Genomic DNA, 13337 nt, shown 5'->3' with positions numbered 1-13337 from the left:
TAAATCTGTTCTTTCAAGGTACAAAGGGGGGTGTGTGTGTTTGTATGTCATGTTTATACATATATACATATGTATACAGTATGATATTAAAGCTGTAATTATAAGTCAGAAGACTCTTTTGGGAAACATTTTTTAAAATGTAATTCTGTAGGATGCAAATATGTAAATGTTACTTAATTAGTAGCTAAAAACAGGATAAAAAGAATGTAATGAAGGCTTCTACAACATTAAACAGTATTAGAAATTATGCATGCTTTCTCCCAAGGTGGTATAGCTGCTTGCAGCATAAGTAGTACATATAGAGCAGATAAAGATAGAATAGCTGCTTGTGTGTACTGTAGAATCTATATTTTAAAAAAATAAAATGAAGTTGTTTTACATAGGAGTAGTGTCTGCTTTTAAGTAGACTGTCTGTCCCATTGCTTCTTATTTTATTAATTATAACACGGGTTTGCGACTGTCCAGCCAGTCACCTTAGCTATTACTGCACTGTTAGATTTGAATGCAGCACACAGACATCTGCTGCTTGAACTCATAGAGTTGTAAATTGTCACCCTCAATTAACCATGTTAAGGAGGAATGAGATGCTTCAGTTGTAGCTCTGTAAGATACATGAGCACCAGAGAAACAGGAAATTTAGTGCTTTTTCAGTCTTTTCTGAACATCAGAGTGCTTTTTAGCCGGTGCAAGGACTGCCCTCTTGTCTGGTCAATCTCAGGACTTCCCTTCAGTCTCCTTCCTGGCCCAAGATTCAGGCAGACAATGGACACGGACAGTTAGAGCTCAGAATGTTATGCTGGTGAAACAAATTGTGGTGTACTATATTGTGCAATCTCAAAACAAAAGTATCCTCTGAAATAATTTGCTAAACTTACAAAAAGTCTGTATTTTAAATGAGAAAAATATAGGAGTGCTAGGTTAAAAGTCCAACCGTGAAAGTAGGAACAATAATGGCATGAGAAGCTTGTTTTCTTCCATTGCTTGGATTCACTTACTATAGTCTTCCTTGTCCTGAATGTTGGACAACTTTCAGTTATTCTCCCTATATTTCAAAGCTGTTCTTTTTTTAGCAATGTTTGGAGTACTTCTGTGGGTTCATTAATTATGTGTCTGTTGCTCAGCTTTGACTAGGTTCAGTAAAACTGCTGCCATCATCTGAATTCTTTGACTGGAGTGGGATGTATTACCATGCTTTTTATATCTAAAGCTCTGGTGAGCTGGCAATGTCTGAAACCCTTTTCTCTTGTCTCTCCCTTCTATCTCCTTGTACATTCCAGACAGTCAGCTTTGCTGTTTTGGAACACTTGAAAACTCATCTCATTTAAAAATAGAAGCTCATCAAACTCTGTTTTTCAATGCGAAGTATTATTGTGTGACAGTTAGGTTTTATGTGGCAGTCTGATGTAGGATGTTAATTACTAAACAATTTGATTAAAAAACCCTTAAAAGGACAATACTGTATGCCTTAGATGACTTCTGTAAGAATCCTTATGGCGACTGGAAACTTGAGATTTTTTTTATTAAGCACAAATGCGGTTAATAAGTTATGTGGTTAGTTGGTTCTTCATTAAATATTTTTCAGATTCAGCCAACATACAAGGCTGATAAGTATTTTCAACTTCTTTTACAGGGTGACCTAAAAACTTATATCTGCAATGAGCAGGAACACATCAAAGGAGATTCACAAATAATGATGCTACAGAGAATGGCGTGCGAGATTGCTGCTGGACTTGCTGTAATGCATAAACATAATTTTGTGCATAGGTATGCTTTCCAGATTAATTACTTTTAGTTATGATGCACTCTAAAATTCATGGAAATATTTTTGTTAAAATCTGTGTGTATTGAAGATAGTGTTTTAACAAACTTCTGTCTAACTTAATGTATTCTAAGTCATGAAGGTGTGATGCTTATGAAGGTGCTAATTCAACTGCAGCAGTGTGATGTTAAGCTCCCACCCAGCTGCAAGTTGATCACTTACATTTTCAGGTTTGCAGCCCACAGAACACAACCTATTGCTAAGCCAATCCAGAAGATGTAGTTGTTTGATTAATTCTTGGCCAAGTTAAATTTGTTTTGTTTATTATGAGGGGAGGGATGTTAGAATTTTGTGAGAATGAGTCTTAACCTGCTGTGTATTTTTAATAGATTATAGCAATTTGGAACTTGTGTTTCATCATCTGTTATCTTTGTTACTAACAATGGAAAAAAAAATACAATGCTGCTTTTCTAATGCAGTAGGGGAGAAGCTGACTTCAGATGAAAAAATCTGTTTGAAGCAGGTATTCTGTCACTGAATTATGGTCCATGTAACCTTCTAAGCTTCAGTAATGAAGGTAGTCAGATTTAGAAGAAATCATAATGGGAAAACAATTTTAATTGGTAGGAAAAATGCTATATTTCTTTAATGCAGTCAATACTGAAAGCATGGCAGTAGTTGTAAAAGGAAAAAAGTATTCATGAAACATTCAAGGAATTGGAAGATATCAAGCCTCGATTTGTCATGACTAAAATACTACAGAATACTTGCTCCCCAAACATGGCTTACCTGATGAAACCTTGGGTATCACAAGATAGTTTATTTTGGTTTTATGTTGAGTCAGTCTGTTCTTTGCTGTAGAAACATCACTGGCATCATCCCTTTCAGCAGGTTAGGAAGTTGTGCTAGAGCTTATCAATGCACATCTCACTACTTAGAGAAAACAGAGACCTTGTGTTCAGGGAGAAGCTGAACTATCAAACTGAAGTCTGAAAAGTGCAGGTGTACAGCAGCAAAACCCTGAGAAAACCCCAAAGCCTGAACTCAGCTGGTGTCTGATGGGAAGAGCTATTCTTTTAACCCGTTTAACAGTTTCAAGTGACTTGAAGGTAGTTCCAAGTGTATCTGTCAAACTGAGTGATCACTGTTTCTTGTGTTGCAGCAGCATGGCTCTGTAGGTATTAAATTTAACAGTACATTTTCAGTGAAATACAGTTAAACTTGATAAATAATTATTCTGTGGATCAGCAGGATTCTCAATGTAAATGTTTACTTCTAGCAACACTATCCTGATGCTGTCAGAGTAAGTGGTAAAGCTCCAGCATCAGTGATTTTGTTGTTAGTGGTAAATTCAAGCAGCCAAAATTTTACTTTCTCTTCCAGGATATTTAGGTAAATAGTATAAAACAAGTTGGAAAGCTTTGGAGCATACTGAAGGTTACAGATGTGTTTCTGACCTGTGTAGTTCTATGACTCTGGAAAGGAAAACATTTTCTTCTGTCTCTGAAGCAGGGAAACTGTGTGGCTTTCAGACCGTTTGTACTTCAGACTTTTTTTAAGCCACACAAGCAATGGTAGAGTTTTTCCAGTGCACTCAGTGCACTTAATTGCCTGGTACCCTTCTGTGAAACTGAGAGGCAAAACATTTGAGGAGTTAGTTTGCTGAGCTCTTTGCTGTCACAGCTACAGTTCTGTAGTAAGCAAGCATGCAGCTTCATTAAACTTGCATAAATTTCTGAGTTTGTACGATGGGTTTCCTAAAACAGCTTCTTGGTATTATTACAGCAGCACTGCTGGCTTATAAGTACTTGTGGGCTGGTGTATGGTGGAAACTGGAAACAACTTCTGTGTGTATTCAAGAGCTTTTCTGAGTTGTTTGTTAAAAGACTTTTATGGAATACATCACTTTTTCTGATGGTCTTTTTTGAATACGATCTGTAGTTCTAGTTCATGTGTAATGTATGGGTTTGTTATTTAGAGGAACTTAACTATAGGTATAAGGTATTATTAGTTGCTTAGTATCATACAGTGAATTAAGTATTTAAACCTGATCTGAATTGTTGATAGATTTTGCTTATGACAATTAAAATGCAAGACATGCGGTGATAGGTGTTAGGTAGAGAGGGACCTACATCACTCTAGCATGTGAATAGCCTAAGTAATCTGCATGATAGGATTATTAGTAGAATGAAATAATTGCTAAATTCTGTGTGTAGTTTGAATGCTTAAGACTATACTTCACTATTCTGGAGAAGTGACTAGATTTTGAACTTGTTTGTAAAGGACAGCATAACAGTCTGGTTTTTTTGTATAAAATCTTTACATGCAATTGCCTTCTCACTATGTTTTCTTTGGATTCCAGAACACAGATTCTGTTTGATTGTGTGGCTCTAAATTGATTCTCTTTTGAAAATGTGGGAGGGCCTAAGGGCAATCATATCCTTGTGGTCACAAAACAAATCTTGTCCAGTAAGTCTTGTAAGGAGAGGCCCTATCAGTGTTTGTGTTTTCTGGAAGTGATGAGTGTTTACATAGAACTACCATGTCTGCATTATTCCAGTGAGATAGGGGATCAGTTGTTGGCTTGTATAGGTTCTAAAACTTCATGAAAATGTAAGGAACAAGAGAACTATCTTAACACATAGTTTGGATCAAAATTGTACTTTTGAAATTTACCTCCCCAGTTACTGTGCCTGGGTTTGCATTATGAGTTGGTCTTTTGGAGTGCATGGACTGGTTTAATTTCATTCAAAGCGAATCAGAAAGGTTACTTCAGGAGCACACCTTTCTTGCACCTAGCTTGCTTCAGCCTTTAGTAGGATTTAGGTCTATGGGATTGGACTACAGCTCATGTGAATAAAATTGCTGAAGTATATATAGTGTGGATGTTGACTCTTCAGCACTACTGTGTCATATTGCTGATCTGTTATTATGGCCTGTACTTGCTACTGTAACCTAGAACTGTGCATAACTCTGATTTTTTTTTTTTTAAGAGTTTTGTTAGCTTTTCATTTGATACTTTAAACTGTGGCCTAAATGTTCTAAGAAGTGTCACTTGTCACAAGTGTTTAACCCACTTGTCTGTATTTGCACTGAAAACTTCTTGGTTTGGTCTCATTATTTATTTGCTTGCTTTTTCAGTGACTTGGCCTTACGGAATTGCTTTCTTACATCCGATTTAAATGTCAAAGTAGGAGATTATGGTATAGGATTCAGTAGGTTTAAGGTAAGTTAATCTAGTCATGTACTGATTTTTCTTTTTTTAAGTATTTGGAGCCTAAGGTTATAACAAGCATACTTTAAAGTTATAAACTGATACTAGATTGTCCTTTATGTGAATAATGGACTTTCAGAGTATAACTGCCAAATAACTGTAGGAAGCTCATGTAACAGAATCGATGATCTTTCTAGGGATGAGTGGAATTTATGCTGTAGAAGGAAGCTTCTGGTTAAATCTGTCTTTTTTAGGTTCTATTTACAGTAGTCCTAAAATATGCACAAATTCATTTTAATGTTTTAAGAAAGGAAAAAGTCAAATTTCTTAATGAAAATGTTCATAGTATTTAAATATATCAAGGAAGCGAAGAATTCAAGGCATTAATTAAAAATGTTTTCTGAGTACCAAATCTTAAACAAGAAGTTGGCATTCAGTATTTCTGCTATGTAATGAACAGTGAATGCATTTCCTATAGCATTATTCTCTTCTACTTGGGGAAAATGGGATTAATTTTTTAAATTCTAACTTTTTGCATAGGGATCACATAAAACCGTATTAAGGAAAGGACTGTCAACTTGTGGAAGTTGATCCAATGTTTGTTTAGTCTTTCTTTGTTTTTTTTGTCAATAATTTAGGAAGATTATATTGAGACAGATGAGAAGAAACTTGTTCCTCTCCGATGGACTGCACCTGAGTTAGTAACAAGTTTTCAAGACAGACTGTTATCAGCAGAGCAAAATAAATACAGCAACATATGGTATGTAGTAGACTTTAAAATCACTTCAACGAGAGATTTGTGAACATATTTTCACAAAGGAGTAAATAATATAGTTAAAATGAATATTGGCCTGATGAAAAAGTAAATAAAACTTTTCTATTTCATTGGATGTACAGTTTGTACTTTTTTGAAATCACTTCAATTTTCAACTCCTCAGAAATTTGCATAATGGAAATTGAGGTTTAGGCTCACATTTCTGAAGACATTGTAGTTAAATTCCTGCTTTTATATTCTAAGGGTATTAAATAGTAGACTAGGTTTTATTTGCTAATTTAAAGGTCGGGTTGCAGAAAGCAAGTGGGATAGATAGAAGTTATCTAAATACTGATTTCCTTGCATCCTTCAAGCAGCCTTCCTCAGATCATATTGTTCATCTAAACTACAAGCAGCCAGGGTCGTAAGGTTTTCAGCTTGAATTTTAGTGCCTCTTATACAGAGTTACTTTGAATGGACTTGGACTAGATGACTTCCAGAGACCCTTCCAGTCTAAATTACTCTACTGTAATACATGCAGAGTCAGTTACTTTGCATATTGAGCAAGGAAGGGTTGCCCAAAGATCAGCATCAACTCTAATCACTGGAAATGTGATTAGTGTTGTATACAGTATACATGTATGTATACAGCACTGAGCAAAGAGGTGGCTTCTGAGTACTGCAGCTTAAAACCAAGTAATTTTATGAAAAGTGAAACAAAGATTAATTTTCTAGCAGTTTGACCCATAACTGCAATTTGTGGTGAAAGCTTTTGCTGCTGTTGGACTAACCATAAGGTTTCTTTATCTTGCTTCTCTAAATAAGCATTTTCTATTTTTTTAATATGTGGGGGTTTCTTCCATAGTTGAATCATTTTCAGCCTCTTAAATTTTGTTGCCTTAATTGGTGTTACCTTCATTGTCATTGCCTTCAAGCAACTTTATTTTTGAGGCTTCTAGCATTCTGTCAAATAAAATGAGTTAACAGGTTCTGAAGTTAGTATAGAACTAATGGGAGAGTGATACTTATTTCTTCTTGCCAGTTATGCTTTGCACAATCCTTACTTTCTTAGGAAAGCAACTTCAAAATAGTTCTTAGAATGCAGAGTCGTTTGCTCTTTTTCAGGTCCCTGGGTGTAACATTATGGGAGCTGTTTGAGAATGCTGCTCAGCCCTACTCAGACTTTTCTGACCGGGAAGTCCTAACCCATGTCATAAAGGAGAAGCAGGTTAAACTCTTCAAGCCACGTCTGGAGCAGCCATACTCTGATAGATGGTAAACTTTAAATGTTTTTATTCATTCTTAAATGTTGCTGAAAGTTTTTCAAATTACTGAGTTTTCTTGAATATATTTAAATTATTACAGGGAATCATGTTCCTGGCAAAGAACCCCTAAAGGGAGTAAAAGGAGTTGCTATAGATGGGAATTCCTGCCAGTGATATTAATTGTTACTCCTTAGTTTGTTAGATATTTGAATCTTATAAATTCCTTTTCAGTGTGAAACCTATTGAAACATGTTTCTTATTTGTATAGGTATGAAGTTCTGCAGTTCTGTTGGCTACCTCCAGAAAAGAGACCAACAGCAGAAGAAGTGCATAGACTTTTAACTTACCTTCGCATGCAAAGCCAAAGGGACTCGGAGATTGATTTTGAACAGCAGTGGAATGCTCTTAAACCAAACACCTCAAATAGAGAAACAAATAATTCTGCATTTCCAATCTTAGATCATTTCACAGGAGATAGACTTGGCCACGAGATGGAGGAGGTTCTTACTGTAACTGAAACAAGCCAGGGTCTCAGCTTTGAATATATCTGGGAGGCAGCTAAACATGATCATTTTGATGAATGTGGTCATGTGAATCCTGATGAAGCAATGACATACACAAGTATTTTCTTTCCAGTGGAGGTTTTTGAGAGGTCACTTTCAGAGCAAGGGTCGGGAGCACAGGATGGAAGTGGTCAAGAAGCATCACTTGCTGTCCCTGGGGTGTTACCTGTGTTTGATGCACATAAGCTTTCTGTTGGAAATGACTACTATATCCAATTAGAGGAAAAAGGAAGTGGCTGCAGCATGAATTTTGATAACCAATCAGTTGTGCTAACTACAGAAGTTGATCATCAAGAAGCTGTGCAAGAAAAAAGTTCTCATTTCACGGTTCTCAGGGATCTTGATGTTGAAGAATCTAGCACTGACGGGGACTTCTTCCACTACAATACAGATCCTAAAGAGGAATTTTTGCCTGCTACCAGCAGTCCAGAAAGCCCCTTCCAGAGTATGTTTAATGACATTGACAGATCAGAAGAATTGACAAACAGAAAAATACTTGGTTTTGCTGAAACAAATGATATTCCTAAAGACTTTAAACCAGCTATTTTAAACTCAAACACAGATGCTAGAAAGGCAGTAGGCCTTTCTGAGAAGGAGTATTCTAATCATGCTTCTGAAAAGGAAACAGTTTCCTCATGTGAAAATATCTCTAACCAGTCTGACTTGGTAACTTTAGAAGAACTTTCTGATAACTTCTTATTTCTTCAAGAGAAAAACTTATTAACAGGGTTATTGTCTAACAAAACCAGCAGCGATTATGGGCAAAAGCCAGAAGATGTTCTAAAAGGTATATTGGAAACATCAAATAGAAACTCTGTAGAGCCTGAGCCTGTGCTGGCTGAAAATGCACAGGTCTTTTCTTTAATACATGAAAATCTTAGAACAGTGAAAGATGAAAATTTTAACCCAGTGACAATGAATAAAGATCCAAATTCTCAGTCTTCGACTACTGTAGAGATGCAGGCATCCTCTAGTCCATCTGCAGCACATAAGTCATGTGATAAACATGCAAATATTTCTTATTTGAAGGATGAGGAAAAACTATTAAATGTGGAAGTCAGTGAAGTTGTGTCCTGTAACATTGATATTCTCTGTCAAGAAGAGTTATCCAATAATGCCAAAAATAATAATGTTGGAAACAATCCGTATTATGGTGTTGCTGTTGAAACAGATGAGTGTGATGCACAAATAAAACAGGGAATGCTTTTCAAGTCTGATGAAGTAGCTTTTAATAGAGAAAAATGTGGTGATCAGGAAGATGCAAAAAGAAACTTGCAAGATAAGTCTCCCATATTAAAAAAAGATGAATGTTTATTGGAAGAAAGGCAAGAAACATCAAAGAATTTTGAGAACTGTAAGGATGTTCCAGAAGAGGTGACCTTAATTTCTGTTGCTACTTCAGACTGTACAAGTCAGGATAGTCTTTTGGAAGACAGCCCATCTCCTATACAAACTGTGGAACAAGCCTTAGAGACGCCTGATTCTTTGGATTCTTTAGATGTAAATGAGGTTTTAGAATCTTTACAGGCTCAAAGTCCTCAGAAACTTTTGCCACCTGATAGACCTGCTGACAGTGGCTATGAAACAGAGAACCTGGAATCCCCAGAATGGACTTCCCATATCACTGTTGAGGATACTTCTAGTGTAGATACTGCTCTCTGTGTTGTCAGTGAGAGCAGTGTTAGTGCTTTACCTTCTAATCCAGTCATAATTGTTTCAGAAGCAGCAGCTTGTTTAGATGCAGTGAGCAGCAATTTTGAAATAACCCCAAAGGTTTTTCTGGGTGGAAATCAAAACTCGTATAGAGACTCTGCCTATTTCTCTGATAATGATTCGGAGCCAGATAAAAGAACTGAAGAGACTGTAAATCTGTCAAGAGAGACTATGTGTGTTGTTTCTTCAAATAGGGGAGAGAATAATACTGAAGAGGATTACAGTTTTGAAGAGAGACAGCAAAAATGTGATGTAAGGAATTACCAGGATACCAGTAATGAAAACACAAAATTAGAACTAAATCACAACTTAGAGATCCAAGAGATGGATGTAAGGATGCAGGGGTGTCCTGATGAGTGGTCTGAGGCAACTCTGAATTCCCTGGAAGTATCAATGGAAAGTAACCTAAGGGATGAAATAAAACTATCGGAGACTTCCCGTAAAACTGTCTCTTGTGTTGGCACCAATACTTCAGAACTTCTTTCACACAGAGACTTGAAGTCTCTGCATAACATACACAGCCCTTTAGATTTGAGTAACAATGAGAAGTCCTTCTATCACATTGAAGGACCAAAACTGAAAGAGCCAGATATTGAAGGAAAATACCTCGGCAAACTCGATGTTTCTGGAATGCTTGATTTAGAAGACGGTGATGATGCAGATGAGGAGGATGAAAACAGTGATTCTGAGGATGACATGAGGACTTTTCATATGCATAGTCTGAGTTCTGATAGTGAAGATGAAACTGTTCATCAAGTACCTGAGATACTTACTGACAAAGATGATGGAAAACATCTGAGAAGCTTGTTGAAACTTCCAAAACCTCTTAATGAAAGGCATCATGAGCACTGGCAAAATGAGAAAAAGGCTGTAACGTTCTTTGATGATGTGACAGTCTATTTGTTTGATCAGGTATCTTTTTTTTAATTAGTAAATAAAGTTTTTGTTGGTTTGGGGTTTTTTGACACAACTTGTGGTAGAATAGCTTAATAATACTTGTGGACACACTGTTACAAGATCACCTTTCTTGTTTTGGCAGGGTTAGATCTTGTTTGTGATGTGGATTATTTTTTCTTTATATATAAAGAAAAAAGCCTTTTTTTCTTGGCTAGGTGCAATTGTGTGCTGCTGGCAGAACAGCAGCACTAATTTGAAGTGAAGGAGGATTTTGCTTTGGGCAGGGTTGGTTGCCAAATCCTGACTCTCTATTGCTTTTGGACCCTTGACTGCATGTGCTGAATGAAATGTGGTTTTTGTGATGTCTTTCTGATGTTTATAAGCTGTATTTAATTTGAATATGTGAGACAACATCATTATGGACCAGATTTGATTAATCTATTTTACCAGAATTTTGTTGTAACTTTGTAGAAACAGTTTATCTGTTTAATGAGTTTGAGGACTTTGAGTTTAAGCTCAAATGCCTTTACAAAAGAAAGGAAGAAGGAAAAAAAACTGAAACAAAAAGCCCAAACCACAACCTAACTCTGCATTTTGTGTTAGGTAGCATTAAGGTAAATTTACATTAAACCATAATCAAACCTGAGAACAGTATTTAGATGGTAATGCTACTTTTTATTAATTCAAGTTCAGTGAAATAGTGATCTGTTTATAAAATTCAGCGTTACCTTTGTTTCCCTATCTGCTTTATCCATTTTTAACTTCTGTAACTTGATACAGAGGGGTTGTGTTTTAACATTATGGCAACTAAACTAGTACAGTGAGTTCAAAAGAACAGTCACATTGTCAAGCTTTGGAAATGTTGCTTATGATGACGCACATAAATATTAGAGATAACTGTGTTTTGGAATAGAAAACATAGGTGATATATTTGTGTTTAGGCAGTCTGTAGAATAGTAATCCTTTTGTCAGAGGGGAAGGAAAAAGCTTAGCTGTGTTTAAACTGCTCCTAGTTGTTGAACTCTTTACTTATTATTACAGTAACTGATAAAATATTGGCTGCTCAAATACTGGTCATACAAAGTCTGTCTTTTTGTCCCGAAGCATGATTAAGGGGTGAAAAAAAAAAAAAATTAAAAGTTGGGATATGGGATAAGGCTTTATTAAAGAGGCTGATAAGGGAACTGTTTTCAGTTGGAAGATGTTTTAGCTTTGTTCCTAGAAATATGAAACCTTTTTATATCGTAACATTTAAATAGTCATTCCCTGTGTGGATTTTAGCATAGATCTGATACAGTTTTCTTTAGAAATAGAAGTACATGCATATGCTTAATCTATAACTCAAAGTTTTGGTGTGTGGTGCTAACTTAAGAGTTGACAGACCATTTATTTCCACAGGCGGGGGTGGGGGAGTGTATTTTTGGAATGCTTGCATCTATAGGCATGGATACATTGTGAGTACAGGAGAGTCAAATAAGTTACTTTGTTTGCCTTAGGAAACACCGACTAAGGAGCTGGGAAACCGTGCAACAGACTTGAACGGGGAAGGCTCTCACAGCACTCCTGTTCCATCTTCGAGTTTTAGTTACTTAAATAGATTTGCAAATTCGGAAAGCTCGACAGATGAAGAAGGTACTGGAATATAATTATACCCAGCAGGGGCTGAGACTGTTTTATGCGTAGTCTTTAATGAAATCTTATTTAAATTATATGTGATTTGTGAATTCACTCTACCATATTGGCTTCAGTTTTGCATCCTAAGCGTACACTTCAGCTAGGCTGAGATCCTACCCTTACTGGTTATCAAAGCTTGTGATGTAAATACTTGTTGTTTATATGTTGATGTGTCTGGGGTATCTTGAGAGGCAACCAAACTATGGGTGACAAATCTTTGCAACCCCCAGGGCTAGAACAGAAAAGTTATAAGTTTTGTTTTGGGTTAATGCTGTCTTTCAGGGGCTTGCTTTTAAAACTGTGTATGACTTTACGTTATTTTAAACTGCCTCTTTTTTCTTTCTGCAAGGTGGGGGTTTTGAATGGGATGATGACTTCTCTTCTCCAGAGCCATCCTTTATATCAAAGGCAGCTAATAGTCTTATTAGTTCTAAACCACCTCTTCAGTCGTCAAAGTACTTCTCTCCACCTCCACCTTCCCGAACCCTTGATCAGAACTGGTCACATCCATCCCCTTATTCCAGATTCTCTATCTCTCCTGCAAACATGGCAAGCTTTTCTCTCACACATCTTACAGATTCAGATATAGAGCAAGGAGGTAAGTAAGTTATAATAATTATTTTAAAACTACAAATTAAGAACTTTATGCAAAGATATGTCATAGATATGACAAATCTTATTCTATTTTAAATACTTAATTTAGAAATGCGTTTTTAACGCTATGAAAGTTGTGCATGGTCTTGTATTTCAGTTAAGACATAGCTTTCCATTTAGAATGAGATTATTTACATCTAAGTTGCTACAAATTTGTGGCTGAATATCTATGGAACACTTACAGGGCAAGCTCACAATTTTTCTGTTCAAAAACCTAGTGCTGCATTTATATAAATGACATCTATGCAGTCCTTAAGCACCTCTGTATAGCTGCCACACTATGGCAGTTGAATAATTCTCATTATTGCACTGTCAAAAGTCACAATTTTATTTTCATTGCACGGGATGAGGATGCTAGGAATATAATGCTTCTGACATTGTTTTCTAAGCTTATTTTACAGTTTGGTTTCTTTTCATATTGCTTTTTAGAAAGTACATTCTTGACATTCAAGAATTGCAGCATGTTTTCTAGAGCTGTGAGTAGGATAGTTCCTGTTAGAGCCAAACAATCTGTTCGTAGCAATACTGACTGAGTACTAGCAGTATTTATTAACAGAAGCTTTCTTGTCTAACAAAAAGCTTTTTTAAAACTTTGATACATTTTTGAGAATTAAGAGAAGCAAAAATAAGCAGGCTTGAATCAGTTCAGCATATTATTACTCTTGATAAAATGTTGCATTATTAAAAATAGATGTTACTGATTGCTGAGCCTTGCTAGTGGTCAATGTCTATAAATACGTAATCAGTGTTATAGAGAGTTGTATTGTTCTTGTATTGTGCTTATTGATTAGATAATGTTTGCTGCTTAGTAACTTACAGATAAGAGAGATTATTTTGGAAATCA

General features: G+C 36.1%; 1 protein-coding gene across 2 annotated transcripts in view; it reads left to right on the top strand.

Annotated features, from left to right (window-relative positions):
• The window catches only part of LMTK2 (lemur tyrosine kinase 2), a 77192-nt gene that overhangs the window by 26322 nt on the left and 37533 nt on the right, over positions 1–13337 (top strand). For both annotated transcript variants that reach the window (XR_012631108.1, XM_074885743.1), the window contains exons 7-13: positions 1631–1764; positions 4901–4985; positions 5612–5733; positions 6853–7002; positions 7261–10180; positions 11662–11797; positions 12189–12437. Coding sequence is in view for 1 of the 2 variants with exons in the window: in XM_074885743.1 (XP_074741844.1) it covers positions 1631–1764; positions 4901–4985; positions 5612–5733; positions 6853–7002; positions 7261–10180; positions 11662–11797; positions 12189–12437 (3796 nt within the window). In the remaining variant the exon portion in view is untranslated. The remainder of the gene's footprint in view (positions 1–1630; positions 1765–4900; positions 4986–5611; positions 5734–6852; positions 7003–7260; positions 10181–11661; positions 11798–12188; positions 12438–13337) is intronic.

This window comes from Strix uralensis, chromosome 16, assembly GCF_047716275.1.
Source record: "Strix uralensis isolate ZFMK-TIS-50842 chromosome 16, bStrUra1, whole genome shotgun sequence".
Classification (NCBI taxonomy): domain Eukaryota; kingdom Metazoa; phylum Chordata; class Aves; order Strigiformes; family Strigidae; genus Strix; species Strix uralensis.
Note: the sequence above shows the minus strand (reverse complement) of the source record. Positions and strands in the feature narration are given on the sequence as shown.